General features: G+C 46.2%; 1 protein-coding gene and 1 long non-coding RNA gene across 2 annotated transcripts in view; both read left to right on the top strand.

Moving 5' to 3' along the window:
* Positions 1-5,051, top strand: part of LOC310904726 (uncharacterized protein) — a 59,527-nt gene extending 54,476 nt beyond the window's left edge. Inside the window, exons 10-12 of the mRNA XM_083849897.1 lie at positions 973-1,084; positions 1,925-2,026; positions 3,810-5,051. Of these exons, the coding sequence (XP_083706023.1) occupies positions 973-1,084; positions 1,925-2,026; positions 3,810-3,883 (288 nt within the window). The 3' untranslated portion in view covers positions 3,884-5,051. The remainder of the gene's footprint in view (positions 1-972; positions 1,085-1,924; positions 2,027-3,809) is intronic.
* A 7,481-nt stretch (positions 5,052-12,532) lies between these two features.
* Positions 12,533-17,784, top strand: part of LOC310904729 — a 54,080-nt gene continuing 48,828 nt past the window's right edge. Inside the window, exon 1 of the long non-coding RNA XR_014588578.1 lies at positions 12,533-12,647. This is a non-coding gene — a long non-coding RNA (uncharacterized lncRNA). The remainder of the gene's footprint in view (positions 12,648-17,784) is intronic.

Below are 17,784 nucleotides of genomic sequence, written 5' to 3'. Positions count from 1 at the left end.
TCCAACGAAATATATAGAAATGAATTTTTTTGGTCGTTAGTGCTGGTGCTCGGAGCTGCTGCCCCCCCTCGGAAGACCCCTCAGCCACAGGCTCGCGGGGAGCTGCGCTGCCAGGGCACGCGGAGATCTCGGGCACCAGCAGCAGTGCCGACAGGGGACCGACCCCTGATTCAGCAAGAAAGAGGAAGAGACTTGGATTTAACCTCAGCTAGTTTGCTTTTGTTGTGGGTATGGTCTTTTTGAGAACGGTGACTGTTTTGCACGCGTGGATTTAGAGTCTGCTTTTGTGGCCTCCGTTCCACAAGCTTCTGCATCTGGATTTCAGGTGTCCAAGGAAAGGGCATGGTCCCTGCCATAAAAAGTCCTGATCCTTTACAAACCACAAGGCTGCTTCAAATGCACTCAAATATTTTGGAGACGTAACCTCATCCTGGCAGCCTCTATGCCGAGGCCAGTCCTGTCCATCATCTTCAGTCCGACATAAGATGGGCAACCAGCTTACAACTGGAGCGCATCACATCATGTGCTCGGGCTAATTCCACAAAAATGCCTTTGTGCTTGATCCAGATCAAATTCGTCCTGCCATGAAATCTGGGAGTACAGATGTGATATTAATAGATGTGGAAGCACAGCCTCGGCCTCCTCCCCTCCCCAAACATCTGCAGCGGAGGGGGAGGCCGGCGCTGGGAGGAGGAATCCTGCAGGGACAGCGGTTCTGCTCTCGTTTAACTGTGTGAGCTTCCCAGCCCTTGCATTAATTTTGAAGAAAGCACTTTGGCATAACTGACAGAAAATCTGGTCCCTTTACCTCAAGGGATTAGTTCCTTCCAGGGGAAGTTTGAATAGCTGCACTCTAATAAAGCATCTTAACATAAGATGTCGTTTTTCTCATTTTTTTTTCCCCTTGCAACTCTCTCATTGCATTAGGACTGCTCTGTACTGATTTATTAGTAGCTGTTTAACCTCTTTTAGCTGTGGATCGAGCCAGAAAGATCTGGCTGGCTGAGAGGCCCTGCTTTCACCTGGATGCAACCTTGCCATCGAGTTCATCCCTGCAGTGCCTGGCAGCAACCACTGAACCTTGGTAAAAATTGTTCCTTCTATTCCATTGCTTCTGAGAGACCAAGACATATGCTTTTTCATGCTTAAATATAAATATATAAAATATATTTTATATATATATATTAATATATTACATAAATATATATATATATGTAAAATTGCCTCATAGTTTTCCGTCATTTTCCCTGTTTTTTTTTTTTTCTTTTTCCTATTGTAATGACTTTATGTTCCGCTAGAAATCTTTCACTTCCATGGCTTCTGCCATAAGAATTGAGGCTCCCCCCCCCCAGCTATTAGCTGATTAACGTGCTCTCACATACCCTATAGCAGCGACCCCTTACGCTGAGTGCTTGGCGTGTGCATGCGTGCGTGTGTGTGTGTGTGTGTGCGCTCAACAAAAGCCTTTTCTCTCTTCATCTCTGTACTCTGGGACCGAGGCCAAGTTGTGATTGTAATAATGTAATCTCTTCTGAATACTTGAAGTGATGGGGAAAAAAAAAGAGAGATTTTTGAAAATGAAATAGATTAATCTATACAGCTAGAGGGGGAAAATCATGCATTTTAATTAGCTCCTGAGAGTAATTTTCCTTAAAGTAGTACAAGCCAGGTGTGCAAAAGTATTCTCCTGCCTTGAGAGTCTAGCTTGCCTTTCTGGAGTCCTTGGAAGAGATGGTGGCAAGCGACAAGTTCCTTCGGGATGCTTCTCTTGAAGGGCTTGAACATAAGGCAACTGGACAGGACCTGATTTTCTGAGGTGGAGAAATGTTTGGTTCCCTCACGTAGATGTTTATGGGCTGGTTGTACGAGCCTGGTCTTTGCCTCTTTGTGCCAGGAGCGCAGCACAAATCTCCCACCCTTGCAGGCTCTCCAGCCTCCTCTTCCAGATCTGCAACCCTCTGCAAAGGACACAGGACTTCAGTGAAAGTGCTGCTTTACCTCACTCTGGATTTTATATCCCAGCTAGGTATACTGATTTTTTTTTTTCAACTTCCTTTTCAATCAGTCACTTTGGCATCGTTATGGCTTGGGTTGCTCTTTTCTGAAGTCTGTTTTAATTCTTTACCTTTGTATTTTAGCAGCGAGTTGCCTTGAATTTACAGTTCCTGTTCAATTCCTCTAAGAATAGCACCTAGATTTCCTACTCTGCAGCTGCAAACAAGGTTTAAAAGCTTTTGGGATTTCTTGGCAGCTAATAACTCCCAGACTTCAGCATAGTTCATTTTCGAAATGTTTCTCATGCTTCAATCTGGACAGCGTTATGCAGGTCAGGGAATCCTGTCAGACTGGGGGCCAGGGGAGGATGTTCCTTCAAAAGCTTTTTTGGCAAATTAAAAAAAAAAAAATAGTCCAAAAGGACCTTTAGGAATACTGCTTAATATCATTTCCATCCAAAATAGGAAAAGCACCTGTAACTGATGCCAAGCACAGGACAAAATAAATAAAAAATCCCCAAGCAAAGACCTCCAACTGGAAATATTTCCTGAATGATCTCACTGAGAATCCCGTAAGTGGCTGGATCAGCTTTGGGGTGAGGGAGATACGGGCCTGAACTCCTTACTAAAAGACAAGAAAAAGCTTCAGAAAATAAAAAAGAGCCAAATCCAGATGCAAGCTCTTAGGGCTGCTAGGATTTTTTTCGTTCCTGATTGAGCCCTTTCGATGTTTACATGGAAAATGTCATAGGGATGCAGCACGACTCGTGGTGAACAAACAGGTCCAAAAAGCATCATGAAATTATGCATGTAGCTTTCATCCTGTGGCCACCCTGGTGCAGAGGCAGAGCCCTTAGGGTGAATATTGTCTTTATAGACCGGGTATCAGTACCAGAGATGGGGCACAGGGTCGAACTGAGCAGCAGAGGACTTGTTTCATGTCATCCTGGCCTTTGGCAGCTCACCCAGCTGTGCTGCACTAAAAGTGTACGTGTTTGGTGTGTTGCCCCAAAGGGATAGACCATTTTAGACTTCTGCCATCACAGAGATTCCTGAAATCTCCCCAAACAACCTGCAAGGTGCTAGCCCCACCAAATTCATCACCAAGGCAGGGTTTGTCTTTAATTGCAACTGGATCTTTGCCCACACTTGACCTGCAGTCAGATACTGTCTTTGTTTTTTAATGATGCATCGGCGATTAGTATTTGTTTTAGATCTAATCAGCAAGTGCATGTCAGCTAATATCAATAATTATGATTGTGCTGTCAGGGAGGAAGGCGATTAAACTTCAGAAGGTCACATCAAAACTCTGAATCTGATCGCAGATCAGCCCTAGGCAGGGCTGATGGCAATAACGAGGGATAGGTACTTAGCGGGCTTAGCGGCACGAGCCAGAGAAAAACAGACAAGATTTTTCTGTGTAGTTGGGCCAAATTGAGTCACTAGGAGACACATTTGGATGTCATATTTTTGCTTAGGAAAAAAACACCTGTTTGGAGCTGGATCTGTGCTGTCCAGAATTTCTGTGACTTGTGCTCTGCTTCTCTTCTGCTCTTCTGAATGTTATCCATTCGGAGGGGTTAAGCTGGAAGTGCCTTAAGAAGTGAAATCCAGTGGACTGTGCTTCCAGCTACACTGAAAGTATTGCAGGGCAGTTTTCCTGATGCATTTCTTGCTGAGAATAAGAAATGTAAACCAAATGAGCCACTCAGATCAGATGTTTCCAACCTGTGAACTGCAAATGAATTTGAGAGGCCTCCCTCCTGTTTTAACAGCCAGGAAAGAGAGCCCTGAAATCTTTCTTTTCCATTGCAGCATGTGATGATGAGATAGAAAAGACTGAGACCTGCCAAAACAAATCCTCGTTGAAAGCCTGCTTGGAGCTTTAGAAATGATTTGAAGAACTTATCTGAGTTGAATTAGCTTGCTTAATCACAGCGACACTTTGGCTGAAGACGTTCCCTCGTCACGGATGCGCTGCAGGCTGCGTGGTGTAATTCGGAGACAGGGACTGGATGAGAACAGCGAGTCCCCGTGTTCGTACCGCCGTCTGAACACCGTCAGCTTGCCAGACTGATGCGTTTCATCAAAGTGGACTTCTCTGTCACAATGTAATAGCTGACGGCGAGGTGTGAGCCTGTAGCTGCGAGCGTATTTAGAAGAGAAAGTAATGCATTTGCCATATGGTAGAAATCGATGTCTGGTAATAGATGTTTCATATATTCCAAGAACATCATTTGCTCCAAATGAAAATTCGTACTCTTTAACTCTTTTTTAGCAGGCAGCCTGCTTTTTAAGGCAGGGTCCTGGCTCATTCTGCTTTGTGCAGGATGGTTCTGCTTTCCCTGAGGTTTCAGTGCCTCGGCGCTGAGCGCCGCAGCCTTCCTCTGCCTGTGCCCTCCGTGGCCTCACCTTCACGTTGCCCTTCGTCCGTGGTGCCCAGGGAGCTAAAGGTGGAGAGCGCGGCTTTGCCGCAGGCTCAGAGCACTCCAGGACAGTGCCCATTTCATCCAGTGCTTTTTTAGAAGAAGTGGAGGAGAGACATTACAGCATTATTGCATAACTCAATACTTCAGTGGGTTTGGAGTTCCATGTCCTGATGTTTCATTTCAAAAAACTCTTTAGAAAAAAACCCAAAGCTTTTAGAGTGCCCTGCTCTGTACTGTTCCAAAGAGCCAAGAAGATGGAACTGGTATTTAGGTCTCATCAACCTAGCAGAAAGGGAAGTGCCATTCTTAAAGTTGTTCAGAAAAAGCTATTTTTGTCCGCATGCAGATTGCTGTATAAATAAAAATAATTATTTATCTGGAATAAATGTGTAGTTGCAAAATACTTAGTTACTTATGGTGCTCTTAAAAAAAAAAGGAAAAAAATAATTTGTAAGGCTCTAAGTAAAGCAGAATCTTGTTTTCAGGAGAGGAGTGATCCTTCGGCACTTGATAAGAGCGGTGTTGATAGGTTTCCTCTGGATAACTTGAAACTGACTCGGTTCAGCAAAAGCAATGCCTCGCTCTTTCTGAGTGTCTTCAGTACAAATCTCCTCTAAATCCTTCTTATACATCATACTTTAGCAGCAAATATGGGAATGCAACTGTGTCAGGGGTGGAGGATGAACAGCATTCAAGGCAACACTCACACTGCTCAGTACCAAACTTTATTGGGTTGGAACCAAAGAAAAACATGATTTTTCCCCAGAGCTCCTAGGGGTATGCGAGGTAGCAAACTGTGCTCAGCAGGTGGTTTAGGAAGAACCATGCAAGTTGCAGCACTGGAGGGCAGTCCAGGGGGCTCTCCCCAGAGTTTCATATGGTGCCTTGTCTAGAGGGAAGCGTTCCCCAGTGCTCCCTGACCCCTCTGGGCAGGACAGAAGGGCATTCACTGGAGGCAGCTGAGCTCTGGGGACCTGCTCCTGACCTCTGGGAAGGGTTAGCACAAGCCCAGAACAGTCTTTCAGCTTCTGAACACCCCATACATATTATATATACACTACATAAATATATATGCCATATACATATATATATTTTCTGGAAATAGTTACACTTTTCTCCCTGTGATACCTCCTTTTCCCCCACACTGTATGGCCCTCTGATCAAGCTGTGTAACTTGACGTGTGTGCATGTGGAGGTCTTGAAAAGACGCGTGGCCAAATCCAGGGGCATTTTAAAATGCAGGAGCTTTGCACTTCAACGTGGTCCCTTCTGGTGCCAAAAAAATTCACAGGTTCTTATGTGAGTTGCAGGGCTGTGTGGTGGGGTTATGTGTTTGCTTTGGAGCGGAGCCTGCAGCCAACCCACAGGGATCACAGCCCATTGTGCTAAGTGTTTTACACACGCATAACGAGTAGCTGTATCTACCCCCCAAAAATGCAAAATGCCTCTGTAATGAGTCACTTTTGAGAGGCAACATCCAGTCATGTGGAGAGAGGAACAGCTGAGTGAAAGTACTGGGAATTTGTCTGGAGGCTTGGCTGTGCTCGCAAGGCAAATCTTGCCGAGGTTGCCCCTGCAGGTCTGCTTTCAGCTTGTTGCCAGCTGCAGGTGAGAGCCTAGGGAGGGAACAAAGCATTCAGAAAAAACAAACAAGAAGACTTTTAATCTACTGTTCCCCCCTGCCCCTCCAGGATGACAGCAATGGTGTTATGAGAATCTCTGTGTGTACTCTCTTCGCACCCAACCTGTTTGCTCAAGAGAAGGTTGGAAAGAAGAAATGTTTTCTTGCTTCTGCACATACATGTTTCTGAAAGCTCAGGATCAACAGATTATTTCTGCATTTTTGGATGTATGTCTTCTGTCACCGTGTCACCTGCTCCTGTGGTATGCAGAGAGGAAACTCAATTGTATGTCAGGAAGGTGAATGGGCTGGACATGCAGTAGAAGCTTAACAAATATAAAATTTTAACAAAAGTCAATGCACTCCCTGTTTGTATCAGTCTTGGACAGTGGGAGGAACTGATCCAAGTCATAAAGTCTTTTAAATCCAGTGAGGGAACGGATCATGTTGTTCAGACCGCCATCAAACAGGGTGACAAAAGTTATATCTGATGAAGACGGTGGGGCACGTCATCAGTTCAAAACGAGGGAACAAAAACAGAGCAGAGAGTTACAGCCAGTGTGCTGGGATGGACTCCAAGAAAATAGCAAAGCTGCTTCTCTGTGTGGATGAGACATTAACAGGACAATGGAGTGAAGAAACACCGTCAAAAAAAAAAAAAAGAAAAACCTTAATTTGCAGAGAGAGACCTTATCCAGCGTTGTCTTCTTCCTCCTGGACTAGTGCATGCCCGTTTTGGCTGGTGCCAAAAAACAGGTGCAGAATTGGTCTTGGGACTTTGTGATGGCCCTGAAGCCTGCAGCTCTCTGCTTTGTGATACACAAATCACATGTAGCAACAGAGCAAGGCTTTTCAGTCCTCTTTTCCACCAGTCAGCGAGACTTTGGCTGCAGCAGAGAGAACAGGGTCCAAGGCGTCTTCTCATGGATTGTTTGGATGTTCTGCTGGACGAGGTTTGTGATGCACAGACACAGCATTTTTTCCAGCAAGAGAGGAAGAGGAATTTAAGAAGAAGGAGGAAGAAAGGAGACTGCTGGTAAGGAGGAGAAAGCCCGCATCTTTTTTACTTGATGTATATATAAGTGGCCCACTGTTGTCCTAGCTATTGGTGTTGGCTTGTCAATTTTAATATGGTGAGAAGACACGTGGGCTCCTGATAATGGAAGAACGGTTAGTATAACTGGCAGTAATAAATAGGTAGGTAAATCTCCAGCAAACATTAGGGTACTTTTTAGCTGCCTAAGGAAGATGCAGATAATTAAAAAATATATATACATATATTTTTTTTTTCTAAGGGCCATGCTATTGCATGTCAAAATAAGATCTCTCGAGGGAAGATGACTATGAAGAGTGCTCCTCATGCTGAGACACTATGTGACCGAACTTTCTGTATGGTTATTGGAAGAGAGACATGTCCTTAGCCTAAGGCTTTTAACTGGCCATTAAAAGAACGTCCTCTACAGCAACTGCCATAGGCCCTGGCACAAAGCCTGAGCTGCATCCCGTGCATGAGAAGACCTGAGAAGTAGCAGGGACCGAGGTACCTGCTTAAACCCTCTGCTGTGCTCTCAGATGGCTGCCAAGGGATGGGGAGCAGCAGGGAATTACCCTGTGCTCTCCTGGAGAAGCTGGACAGGTCTCCCAGCAGGAACAGAGGCAGCTGCAGGAAAACACCCACTCAAGACATCAGCTGGCTTTTGGCCTACCCGGCGTGACCTGCTGCAGTCATTCTTCACATTTCTGCGTTGGCTTAACCCGTCAGTCCAGTCGGTGCTGGCAGGTTGCATTTTCATTTATTTTTTCTCAACCCATGGGCCTGGGTCGAGATGAATATCTGCCTCGCAATGGCACAAAGAAGAGGGGCTTCCAGGATCTGAGGCCTGCAGGTAGAGATGAGCGGACATCTGGTCTCACCCACACGGTCTGTTTTCAGCTGGCTGCGGTACCAGGGACAGCCTCTGGGCAGACGTTTCTAAAGCAGCTTGAAATGGAGAGGATGAAGGGGTTGCTGAGGATTATATGGACCTATTTGGAGAAAGCAGGGGGGTCTTGGGGAGAAGGCTGGGCGACAGAAGCTGCCAGAAGGGAAGAGCTGCTTAGCCAGAGGAAAAAAGGCCATAGAGTGAATTGGATTTTCTAAGAGAAGCTGTGCAGATGTATTCCTGTGCAATGCATTCATGTGCTCCTCCAGACTGCTCTCTCCTCAACGCTGGTCACCATAGGAAAAGTTTTCAATCTGGTGACACGCTTCCCCACCCTCAACCCCTAGAAAATGCACATAACAAGCAAAGATATACAAGTTTGGGCTTTTTCAGGTTTTTGTTATTTATAGAAAGAATCATCTCAAGCAAGGACAATCTGTGATCAAGGACCTCAAGGTTTTGCTGTATGATAAGCACAAATAGAGATTGACTATCTAATATTCAAACAGAAAGATCCCCCTGAAGCCCCTGTGTGAGAGGTACACATCCCTCCCACACACAGAATCACCTAGGGTCAAAATCTCTCCTGGTGTAAACTGGCAGGAATCCATTGAATTCTTCCATAAATCAATTTAATTAAAAGTGTCTTCTGATGTGTCTTTGTTTAGTAATAATGTTAATTTAAGAAGGTGTTATGGTAGGAAAACGAATCCCTTCTTTACACCCCCCCCCCCCCAGTCCCTTGGTTCAATTTGAATGTTTTAAAAATGTATTTATTTTTCTAAACTGGAACAATAAATATATTGTTCATGAAGAACCTTTTGTTCTGCCAATACATTTGTGAGGAACACTTATCTGGGCTTGTGTGCTGGGGAGGGAGGAGAGAGAGAGCTGGTGCAGTTCGCAGGTATAAATTGTCCATGTAAGTAATGAAGATATGTTCACCTGATAAAATAAGACCACCCTCCCTGCAAAATTATACCCGAAGCAGAAAAAAAACCACATAGTTTTCCAAACTTCTGAAATTATGTGATTTATTTAAGAACTATTTTCTTAAGCTTTCCTACAAATCTGAATACTCCACTGGGACAAACCCATTAGGCCCAATTCTGCCAAATACTCCAGAGCCTAAATTCACCAGCAAATCACTTAACCACAAGCTTAACTTTAAGCACGAGCTTAAGTCTCAGGCATTCAAACCATTCCTGTGTGATTTATTCCTGGCCCTTTGGAGAGCAGGAGGAATGCAACGGGGCCAATCCACAGCTGATAAGGATGCAAAACTGAAGTGACAGACAGAGGTGCTGGGAAATATTTGCTTGACTCTGAACTTGTGTATTGGCTGGAAAGGGAGCCCTGGAAAAAAGCTTAGTCTGTTTTCTCCAGCTTTTTGTGGTTTCTTCTTGATTTTTCACATCTCCCTTTTCTACGGCAGACTATTCTCTTGCTTTTCACATGGGCTTTAGCCAACCTGTGGGCTCCTAAACTTCAGGTGATCTTCCCCAGCTCTTGCTGATGACAACATGTAGCCCATAGGCTTCGGGATTTCTTTGGGGAAAAAGAAAAACAAAAAAAAGGATAGATTGCTAGTCTGCTAGGTAGCTTATGGTTGTCAAGAGTCAGCTCTCATACAGGTCTTTCTCCCTCTCAGTCTTCAGCACATGTGCTGTTCTGTGATTTTAGGTTGCTTACATGGTATGGAATATGTGTGTTCAGCATTTCTCAATTTTTTGTCATATGGGGTATCCCAAATACTTTATCTTGTAATGTTGGGTGTTGCTATGCCTGTCCTCGTTTGTCCAGGAGAGCCCTAAAACCAAGCCATGCTGGAGACTGCCAGCCCAGTCACTCTTTTCAGCATCCTTGTGATGATGTTACTGCCATTTCCAGTCTCTTTCCTCAGGTGAAGGAGCAATCCAAATTATGCACTTCGATACAAGGTAAAAGCATGCGTCCTTGTGCAGCAAAGTGATACTTTATGTCTGGATTATGTTTTTTTCTTCTTTTAGTCCACCCCAGACCCTGGCGGATGGGCTCCAGCCCTGTCTCACAGGACACAGATGGTGGCTTCTCCTCCTGGGTCAGTAAGGGCTGCATCTTCCTTCATCTTCCCTTTTGCACTGAATACAGATGTGCATTTTTTATTTCTTTTTCATGCATGAGAGGGAGGGTTGTGTAAGTGCTGCTGTTGTGAGACCATTCACCATCCACTGTTGAAAACATATTTGCTTTATTAAAGCCATTTTTCTCTGAAGTTTCCCCATCATATGCTGGCTGTGTTGAGCTGATGAGACCTCCTCACCTCCTGAGATATTTATAGGTTTAGTAAAGAATTTGATGGACAATTTCGTCCTTTGGAGCCAGGATATAAATTTTAGCCTGCATTAAGCAGGAATATATTGGGCATAAACTAATATTTCTTACTTAAAAGCCTTATTTAATTTGATCCAAAGCACCTTATTTTTCAGAGTTAAACATTACTGTTGGAAGTAATTTTAAATTTGCACAACGTTGAACCTAAAAATAGTTCTGAATTGACTTTATAAATGCATATGTTCTTTCCGGGATTGAAAGAGGAAAAAGAAACAGAAAGGAAGGGGGAAAAAAATAGAAAGAAAAAACTGCAGGAGCTAAAATAAAAAAAGACAATCCCTTCAACACCTAAATAAAACCCACTAAGTGTTGAAATGAGGTCGAAAGATATTTGTTAAGACTCTGAAGTATAAAGGCAGCAATTATTTCTTTGCAAAGTCTCTCTTTAAGGACTTAAGTAAGAACCTGGAGGAGGCTGCCTCCAGCTAGAAGGAATTGCCCCTGGTTTTACCAGAAGTGAGGGAAAGAAAGGAAGCAATTATGCACTGAACAATGGTGCATTAAGAAGCCCCATTCTGTTCTCAAAACCAGGATCCCTCCTCGGTGTGTTTTCCAGCTGGGCGAGCGGAGGAGATGGGCTCCTGGGGTCGGCTCCCAGGCAGGAGCAGGGGCGGGCAGGTGCTGGAGAGGGAAGGAGGGAAGCGCTGTGGGACCTCTGAGGTTTCCCTCTTCCCTTCAAGGCCTTGTGACTGGAATAAAGTCATCCTTTGGATCCAGTTTTGGCAAGCCTTTCGTCTTTCCTGTTCCTCTTCATTCTAGCTCTCCACACCCACCGACTGCCCCAGCTGGTCTCCGTGGCTGGAACTCATCCAGGAGCTTCTCGACAAGAGGTCCTTGCGTCCTCCTCCTTCCTCAGTTTCCCCAGGTGCCAGGAGCATGATGTGCTTTTGCCATGTCTCTGTCTTCCCCTCCGTTACCTTATCCCAGGAGCAGGAGACACCATGCATGGTTGCCCCACGAAATCAGTCCCAAACCTCACCCCAGCTCAGAAGGGGCTGAAACGAGAGTTTCACGTGGATTCAGCTCTCAGGCCTAGGGACTTGCAGGAGAAGATGCAGGGATATCTGATCGACCAGAGAGAGGAGGCACAACACTTTTCCTTCCCTGACCCATTTTTCATTTTTTCGTTCCCCATCCTTTTGCAGCAGGGCCAGAGGCCCCTGCCTTGGATGCTTATTTCTGGTCGTCATCTGTGAGAAGTGTTTCACTTCCTTCCTCGTGAGCCTGTCTCCAGCAGTATGTCTCTGGAAGGTTGTACATAGCACGTGAGCAGACATTTCTGCACCCAGGAGTTAATCTGCAGCTTGAGTGACTGCAAGGCTTTGGGTGGAAACCACCTAAATGTCTCAGTCATATACGTGTGCCCTCCACACCTGCCAGGCTGCCAGATGCTTCTTCTTCTTCACTGGCGTGCTGCCTTGTGTGTGTTGGAGGGCACTTTCCCCTTTTGTTCTTCCTCTGGATATTGCTGACTTCAAAGAGATTTTGTTCTCCATATCTCCAGGTCAAAACACTTGAGTACCTGATGGGGCAGGGCTGACCCCTGTAATGACGGCAGGTCGTGAGGTCAGAGAGGTGACCGGTGTGTCTTTGGTCAAAGGGGGCTTGTTGCAGCCTCTCTTGGGGCAGTCTCTGCAGGGAGATGTCTCTTTTTTTTTTTGGGAAAACCAGCCAAGGTAGGGCTGCAGTGCCCCCAGCAACTTGTGTGTCCATCCAGGCTAAAAGAACTTGATGGATGACACACGGACTTCAAACTCGTGTAGTGATGGGACCTTGATGCTGTCTTTGAGTGAATGCTTCTAGACACCACCCTGGCTAGTGGCATGGATGCAGCCCCTGTTGGGCATCTGAATGTTTCTGCACTCATCGTACCGTGTCTGTGCAGCCCAGGAAACAGCAGGTCAGGCCTACTCGTGGTCTCAGGAGCAGACTTCCCCTTACCCATGCTATGAGGCTGGAAGCTCACACTAATTATCATCCAACCCCAGCTCTGGGGTTTACTGGTGGTGAGGACCTGAAGCCAGCGAGGACTTTGGATGAGTCTGGCAAAAGTGAGAGCAGAGCTGAGTGCTCCACAGCTGTGACCCCCCCCAGGTGCCCCCAGTTTATCTCCCCTCTGCCAGTGCAGTAAGGAGGCGATAGCCAGCAGGAGTGGGGGACATCATGAAGGTTATGGAGCTCAGCTGTTCTGCTGACACCCCCACCCAGGGTACATATACCCCTCCAGCCCCACTGGCAGAGTTTTGTGTCTCTTGCTGGCTGTGGTGGGTGCTGGAAATCCTGATTTGTCCTTCACCAGCTTACCAAGGTAGGCCTAATGCTATAGTTTTGTTAAAAGGTCATTTTCTTTAATTTGAGGATGGGTCTGTTGCTCTGTTTCTGTCTCACCAACGTCCTGCTCGTAGCTGGGAACAAGCCATATAACCTGCACGCAGCCCCGTGTGGCCCCTCCGCAATGTGTAATCCTGATAAAGCAACATCTGGGCTGCAAGCGTGTGAATACCCGACGTGACAGCACCTCGCATTCCTGGTTTATGCTTATTAATAACAAGCTGTAAAAATAGCAGTCAGACAAGATGAGATCATACGGCTGATTGTGGGATGCCATATGCTGTCTGTTTCACTGAGCGAGCCTCGTGCAGAGGAGACTTAGGGTCTTTTGCAAGAGCAGGGTGGGACTGGGGGGTGGCAAGGGGGTCTATGGCTCTTGTCCTCTTTGAGGGAGCCCTGTGAGAGGACAAACATATCGTGGGTTTTGGGTAGTTTTACCTGGCTGTGCCTTTAGCTGTCCTGCTATGGTGTGTATAGCATGCAGAGACCTTCCAGCACAGTGTATCTCTGCCTCCTTGGGGTGGTAATGCCTTAACAGGGTCTGAAGATTTCCTTTTACTTGTTTATTTATTTTTAATCTGTTTACTGTAAAATTAAGAGTTAAAAAGCCCTGGTGAGAGAATGCTGGACCCATTTACATTTGCACATGCTTCAAAAGGATGATGTAGATCTTGGCTAGCAGCGGAGTAGCAACATCTGTACTTACAGGAACAATATTTCCAGCACCTAGCAGCGTCCTATTCAGCCTTTCACAATCCCCTAGCTGAGAAGCGTTACCCTAGATTAGGGCACTTCAGACTCTGATAGCTGGTGGACAGCTGCACTGTGTCAGAAGGACGTGAGGGGCAAAGATCTGCTCTCTGCTAACCCCAGCTGAGGTGCTGGCGACCTCGTTTGCTCAGGAGACTTGCCTGTGTTGCACCTGGGTGGTTTATGGCAAACAGCAGAAACAAACTTTCTGACTCATTCCCCTGCTGCATGTATTCTGCTTAAGGAATTCATTTTCTAATGTACGATGTGGTGCCCTGGCCTGCGGAGCTGTGTGTTCAAATCCCCCCCGTGGCCCTTTGTGTGATCCCCTTGGTGCATTGCTGCCCTGCCAGAAGGGCTGGCTTTTTTTTTTTTGGGGGGGGGGGGGGGGGGGGTGAATGCAGTACCCCAACCAGCCCCTTGCTCGTTTGGCCTGAAAGAGGCTCAGGTGCAAATTAAATCTTGCACAATCAAGGGAAAGCGCGGGACCTTTGGTCATATACCCCAGGTTCTGCTGTCCCAGGATGTGTGCATGAGTCACTGTCTGGAAATCCAAGTGGCCAGATGTCCGCCAGATACCGCTGCGCTCGAGCTGCTAACTCCAGCAGGAAGGGCGAGGGGAAGGGGGCCGCTTCTTCCCCCCCAAGGTGGCGGGCAGGTGAGCATCCCTGTCGGTGCCGGGGCACGGAGCCAGTGCTTGTGGGGCCGGCCCCAGGGGAAGCATCTGCAGGCAGCTGGGCCCATCTCCCCGTGCCCCCCAGCTCGGGATGGAGGGGGGCTGTTGGAGCAGCTGCCCTCAAGCACTTGGGCTCCAGCTGCTTTTGGCTGCGGCGGTGCCTCGCACGGAGCGGTGTGAGGGATCCCTGCAGGCCCCCGCTCTCAACAGCTGGGGAAATGCTCCTTTGGGTTTTGCTGGTGCCAAAGGCTTGTGTTTCTCAGCACAGAGATAATCTTCACGGCTTTGGCCCTCGCTGCTCCCCTCCAACTCCTGGGCTGCGATCTCCATGCAGAGCACAAGCAGATGCCTTCTACTCTCGTTGCTTGCCTTGGGAGATTCTGGAGGCAGTTCTGCTATGGGTTGTGCAGTGGTTTTGCTACTTAGACAGTATTCTTTTTTTAAAGCTTTATCTTCATTTTTTCCTCACATTGTTGGAAAGCCTGGTGGCAACACCTAATGGGGATATCCTAGTCTTTGCCAGCCTAGACAGTGGCACATGAGACTTCTATGAAAATCAAAGTAGCTAGTGCTGAACTTGATAAACTCTTTAAAACATTATGAAACACAACAGTCCTGCTTTGAGAAAAGTCACTCCTTCTCCAGGAAGAAGGCAATTTTTTGTGGAAAAATGTGTGACTAGATCTAGTTGACAACTTGTTGGCCAAGGGTAGAGGTCCCTCCTTGCTTGCTATCCACCTCCTGTCTCCCCCACGGCCCTGGGCTCATCTGTTACATCCCCGTGGGTGCATTGTTCACATACAGGCCCCAAGGTGGGGGTGTATGGGCTGGGGCTCCATACTGCACTGCCACACTCAAGGAGTGCAGCAGAAAAATCCCTTTTTGTATCTGGCTCTGAGGGAATCCTGCTGGAAGGTGAGCCAGGGTAGTGGCTCTGCAGGAGGCTGTTGTAATTGCCAGATTTGGGTTGTTGGGGTCTGAATAAATCCCTGCTTTTACTTTGCTGGGATAATTCAGGCTTGAAAGCTGAAGTGACAGCTTATATCCAGGCTTTTCTGTTTGGCTTGTCTAAGATTGTGCATGTATGTGGCTAAATGCAAATAAGCTGCTCCCACAGAACACACGCAATCCCAACTGCTAAACTTATTACCTGCACGGGCTGGTGGTGTGTGTGACTGAAGACCCTGTAAATTACCTTTTTTTTTTTCTGCTCAGAATGAAAGTGATACTGGTGCTGTAGTCCTTGACAGTAAGGAATGGCTCCGTTTCTTGTTGGGCAGGTTTGATTGGCCGCTAATTTACTCTCCCTACTCTCATAATTCAGCACAGCTTTCTTGATGCACTCTGCCAGCTCTCACCAATTTGCTGCTAGGAGGATTTTTCATGCAAGTGAATTGTGGATTCTAGTTAAAACATGTACCGAGCACGCTTCTGCTTGATGGCTCTGCTCTTAGATGTCACAGGAAGAGACAGTGTTTTGTATAACTGCAAGAAAAATACCATGTTCTAATTAGTGTAATTTATAGTCCCTTGCAGGCTAAAACAACAGCTGATGAGTCATGAAAGTTCCTCCATCTGACATTTGCTGAAAGAAATGTTATTTTAGCTCTCCCATGACTTTTGGGGAGGGGAAAGAAGTAGGGTGGGGCAGAGGCAGTTGGTCTGAAACATCTCGCCCTTTCTCCAGTGCCTCCCTCCGCCACATATTTCCTGTTCCTGGTGCGTTGTTCTGCAGTGAATAAACACTGATGATGACCAGGTCTAATTATCAGTCGTGCCGGCCCTGGTTTGTGTTCATATCTGGAGCTGCCGAGCTGACTGTGGCTGCCGAGGCAGGAGGTTTCAGTACCTTCAGTGCTGCTGTTGAACTTGATGTAGCAGAGCGGAGCTCTGGAGGCTAAGGTCTCCCCGTACCTTATAAATGGGCACCGGTGGGTTGCGAATGCATTTGCTGTGGTTGGGTGAGGTCTGAACGCAATGTGGGACCCCCAACTCCGTTTTCAAGGATGATCCTACCCCACTGACTTGCAGCTTCCTACTCATCCTGTGATCCAAGATTGTGTTCAAACTGGTCTCTGCAAAGAAGGCCAGGTTAAAGCAGAGTGCTTTCCAAGGTGGCTTATTCCCTCTGAACTCCTTGCTTGACGTCTAGTCAAACAGCTCAGGATCTGCTCTTCGGCTGGGGGATCCTCCCACCTCGCCCAGGAGGCAGCCCCTGGCCGTGTAAGTCTGTGTCCGACCATCAGAGGTCAGCAATGGACCTGCCCAGCGGCTCCTCATCTCCTTGCAGCACGTGTCTGAAGAGCCATCTCCCCTTGAGTTGTAAGGGATGCCATATGGACCATTTTATTCAACATGTGTTGTCCATGCATGTGTTTGGAGTGGTTAGTGACATAAAACGAGATTCTTGGAATCGTCATGTCTACGGCGAGCTCTATGAAAGGCTGTGCCCACAGCAAAGCTAAAGATTGCTTTAGTGATTTTTTTCATCCTGGTGGCTTTCTTGTTTGGCCACCATAGTGTACAGGAATTCTTCGGTTTCTTTTGTTGGGGGACAAATGGTTGCTCTCTGAGACTAAGATTAAAAAAAAAAAAAATAGTGGAGGCTAAAATGCCATTGTTTATGCATTTCAAGAACTGATGGAGGCATTGGAAATCCTATGCTGGGGAGGGAAAAGAGGAAATTGCACCCAAACTGAAGGATTCAGATTTGTACAAACTTTGCAGAAAGTTCACATAATGACATGGTAACAATGGCTCTGAAAGTTGTTGGGGACTGAGTCTGGTGGCAGGCAAAGATGCAGAAAACCAGAATACTTAGGGAAAGGGAAGCTTGTCAAAGGGGGGAGATGGGCAGTGTGTTTTTTAAAAAAAAAAAAAAAAAAAAAAACAAAAACAAGGTACTTAGTAGTGCTTTATAGGATTTTTTTTTGGTGATGTCTACATAGCTTGCTGTATCTGGAGCAATGTGTGACTTTTGTTTTTCAGGCTTATCAGGGTCAATAATAAAACAAGATTTAAAAGAAAAAAAAGCTAGTGAAAGTATTGCTTTGTTATCCATATGCAAATACTCTTTATGTTTGTGACTACAAAAAGAACAACTCTTGAAACAAAAGAAGACCTGAGCAGAGTGGTGCAAGACAGCAGGTTTTCTGGCAGGCAGAAACAATTTTAAGGTGAATTTTCCATTTATTTTCATATCTGTTCTCAAGATGTTGTATAATCCATTGCTGGCACTTACAGCACAGAATGATTTCAGAAAAGTAGTGAAGGATTCAATAATTTCCAGAAGAGCTAATTTCTCAGGGTGTGCTATATATTAAGGATTGCATTTAACCTGAAAATCCCCAAATCCTCAGGCAAATTGATCAAGCTGCTGTTTGTGAAAACATATTGGCTCAAAGAGTTTTTGAGTGGATGGATCATTCATACGAGCCCTATCACCTTTTACCAAGGAATTGCCAAGAAAAATAGCATGAAACAAATTAAATCTTTTTGTGGATACATTCACTCTTCATTTTTACTTGAGTGAAATCTGGGGAGCTGATGACTGAGGAGCTGAGCACTGCTCCCTTCAGAGGACTTCCAGTTCTTCCCTTCTTTCATCTAGTCCTTCTGCCTCTCTCATCAGCTGTGGTTCACAAATATTGCCTCAGTTCCTCCAGAGCACCAAGTCAGGGTCTGAATA

The sequence above is a fragment of the Anser anser genome (assembly GCF_964211835.1).
Source record: "Anser anser genome assembly, chromosome: 10".
NCBI lineage: Eukaryota > Metazoa > Chordata > Aves > Anseriformes > Anatidae > Anser > Anser anser.
The sequence above is the reverse complement of the archived record's forward strand: the minus strand, read 5'-3'. Positions and strand labels throughout refer to the sequence as shown.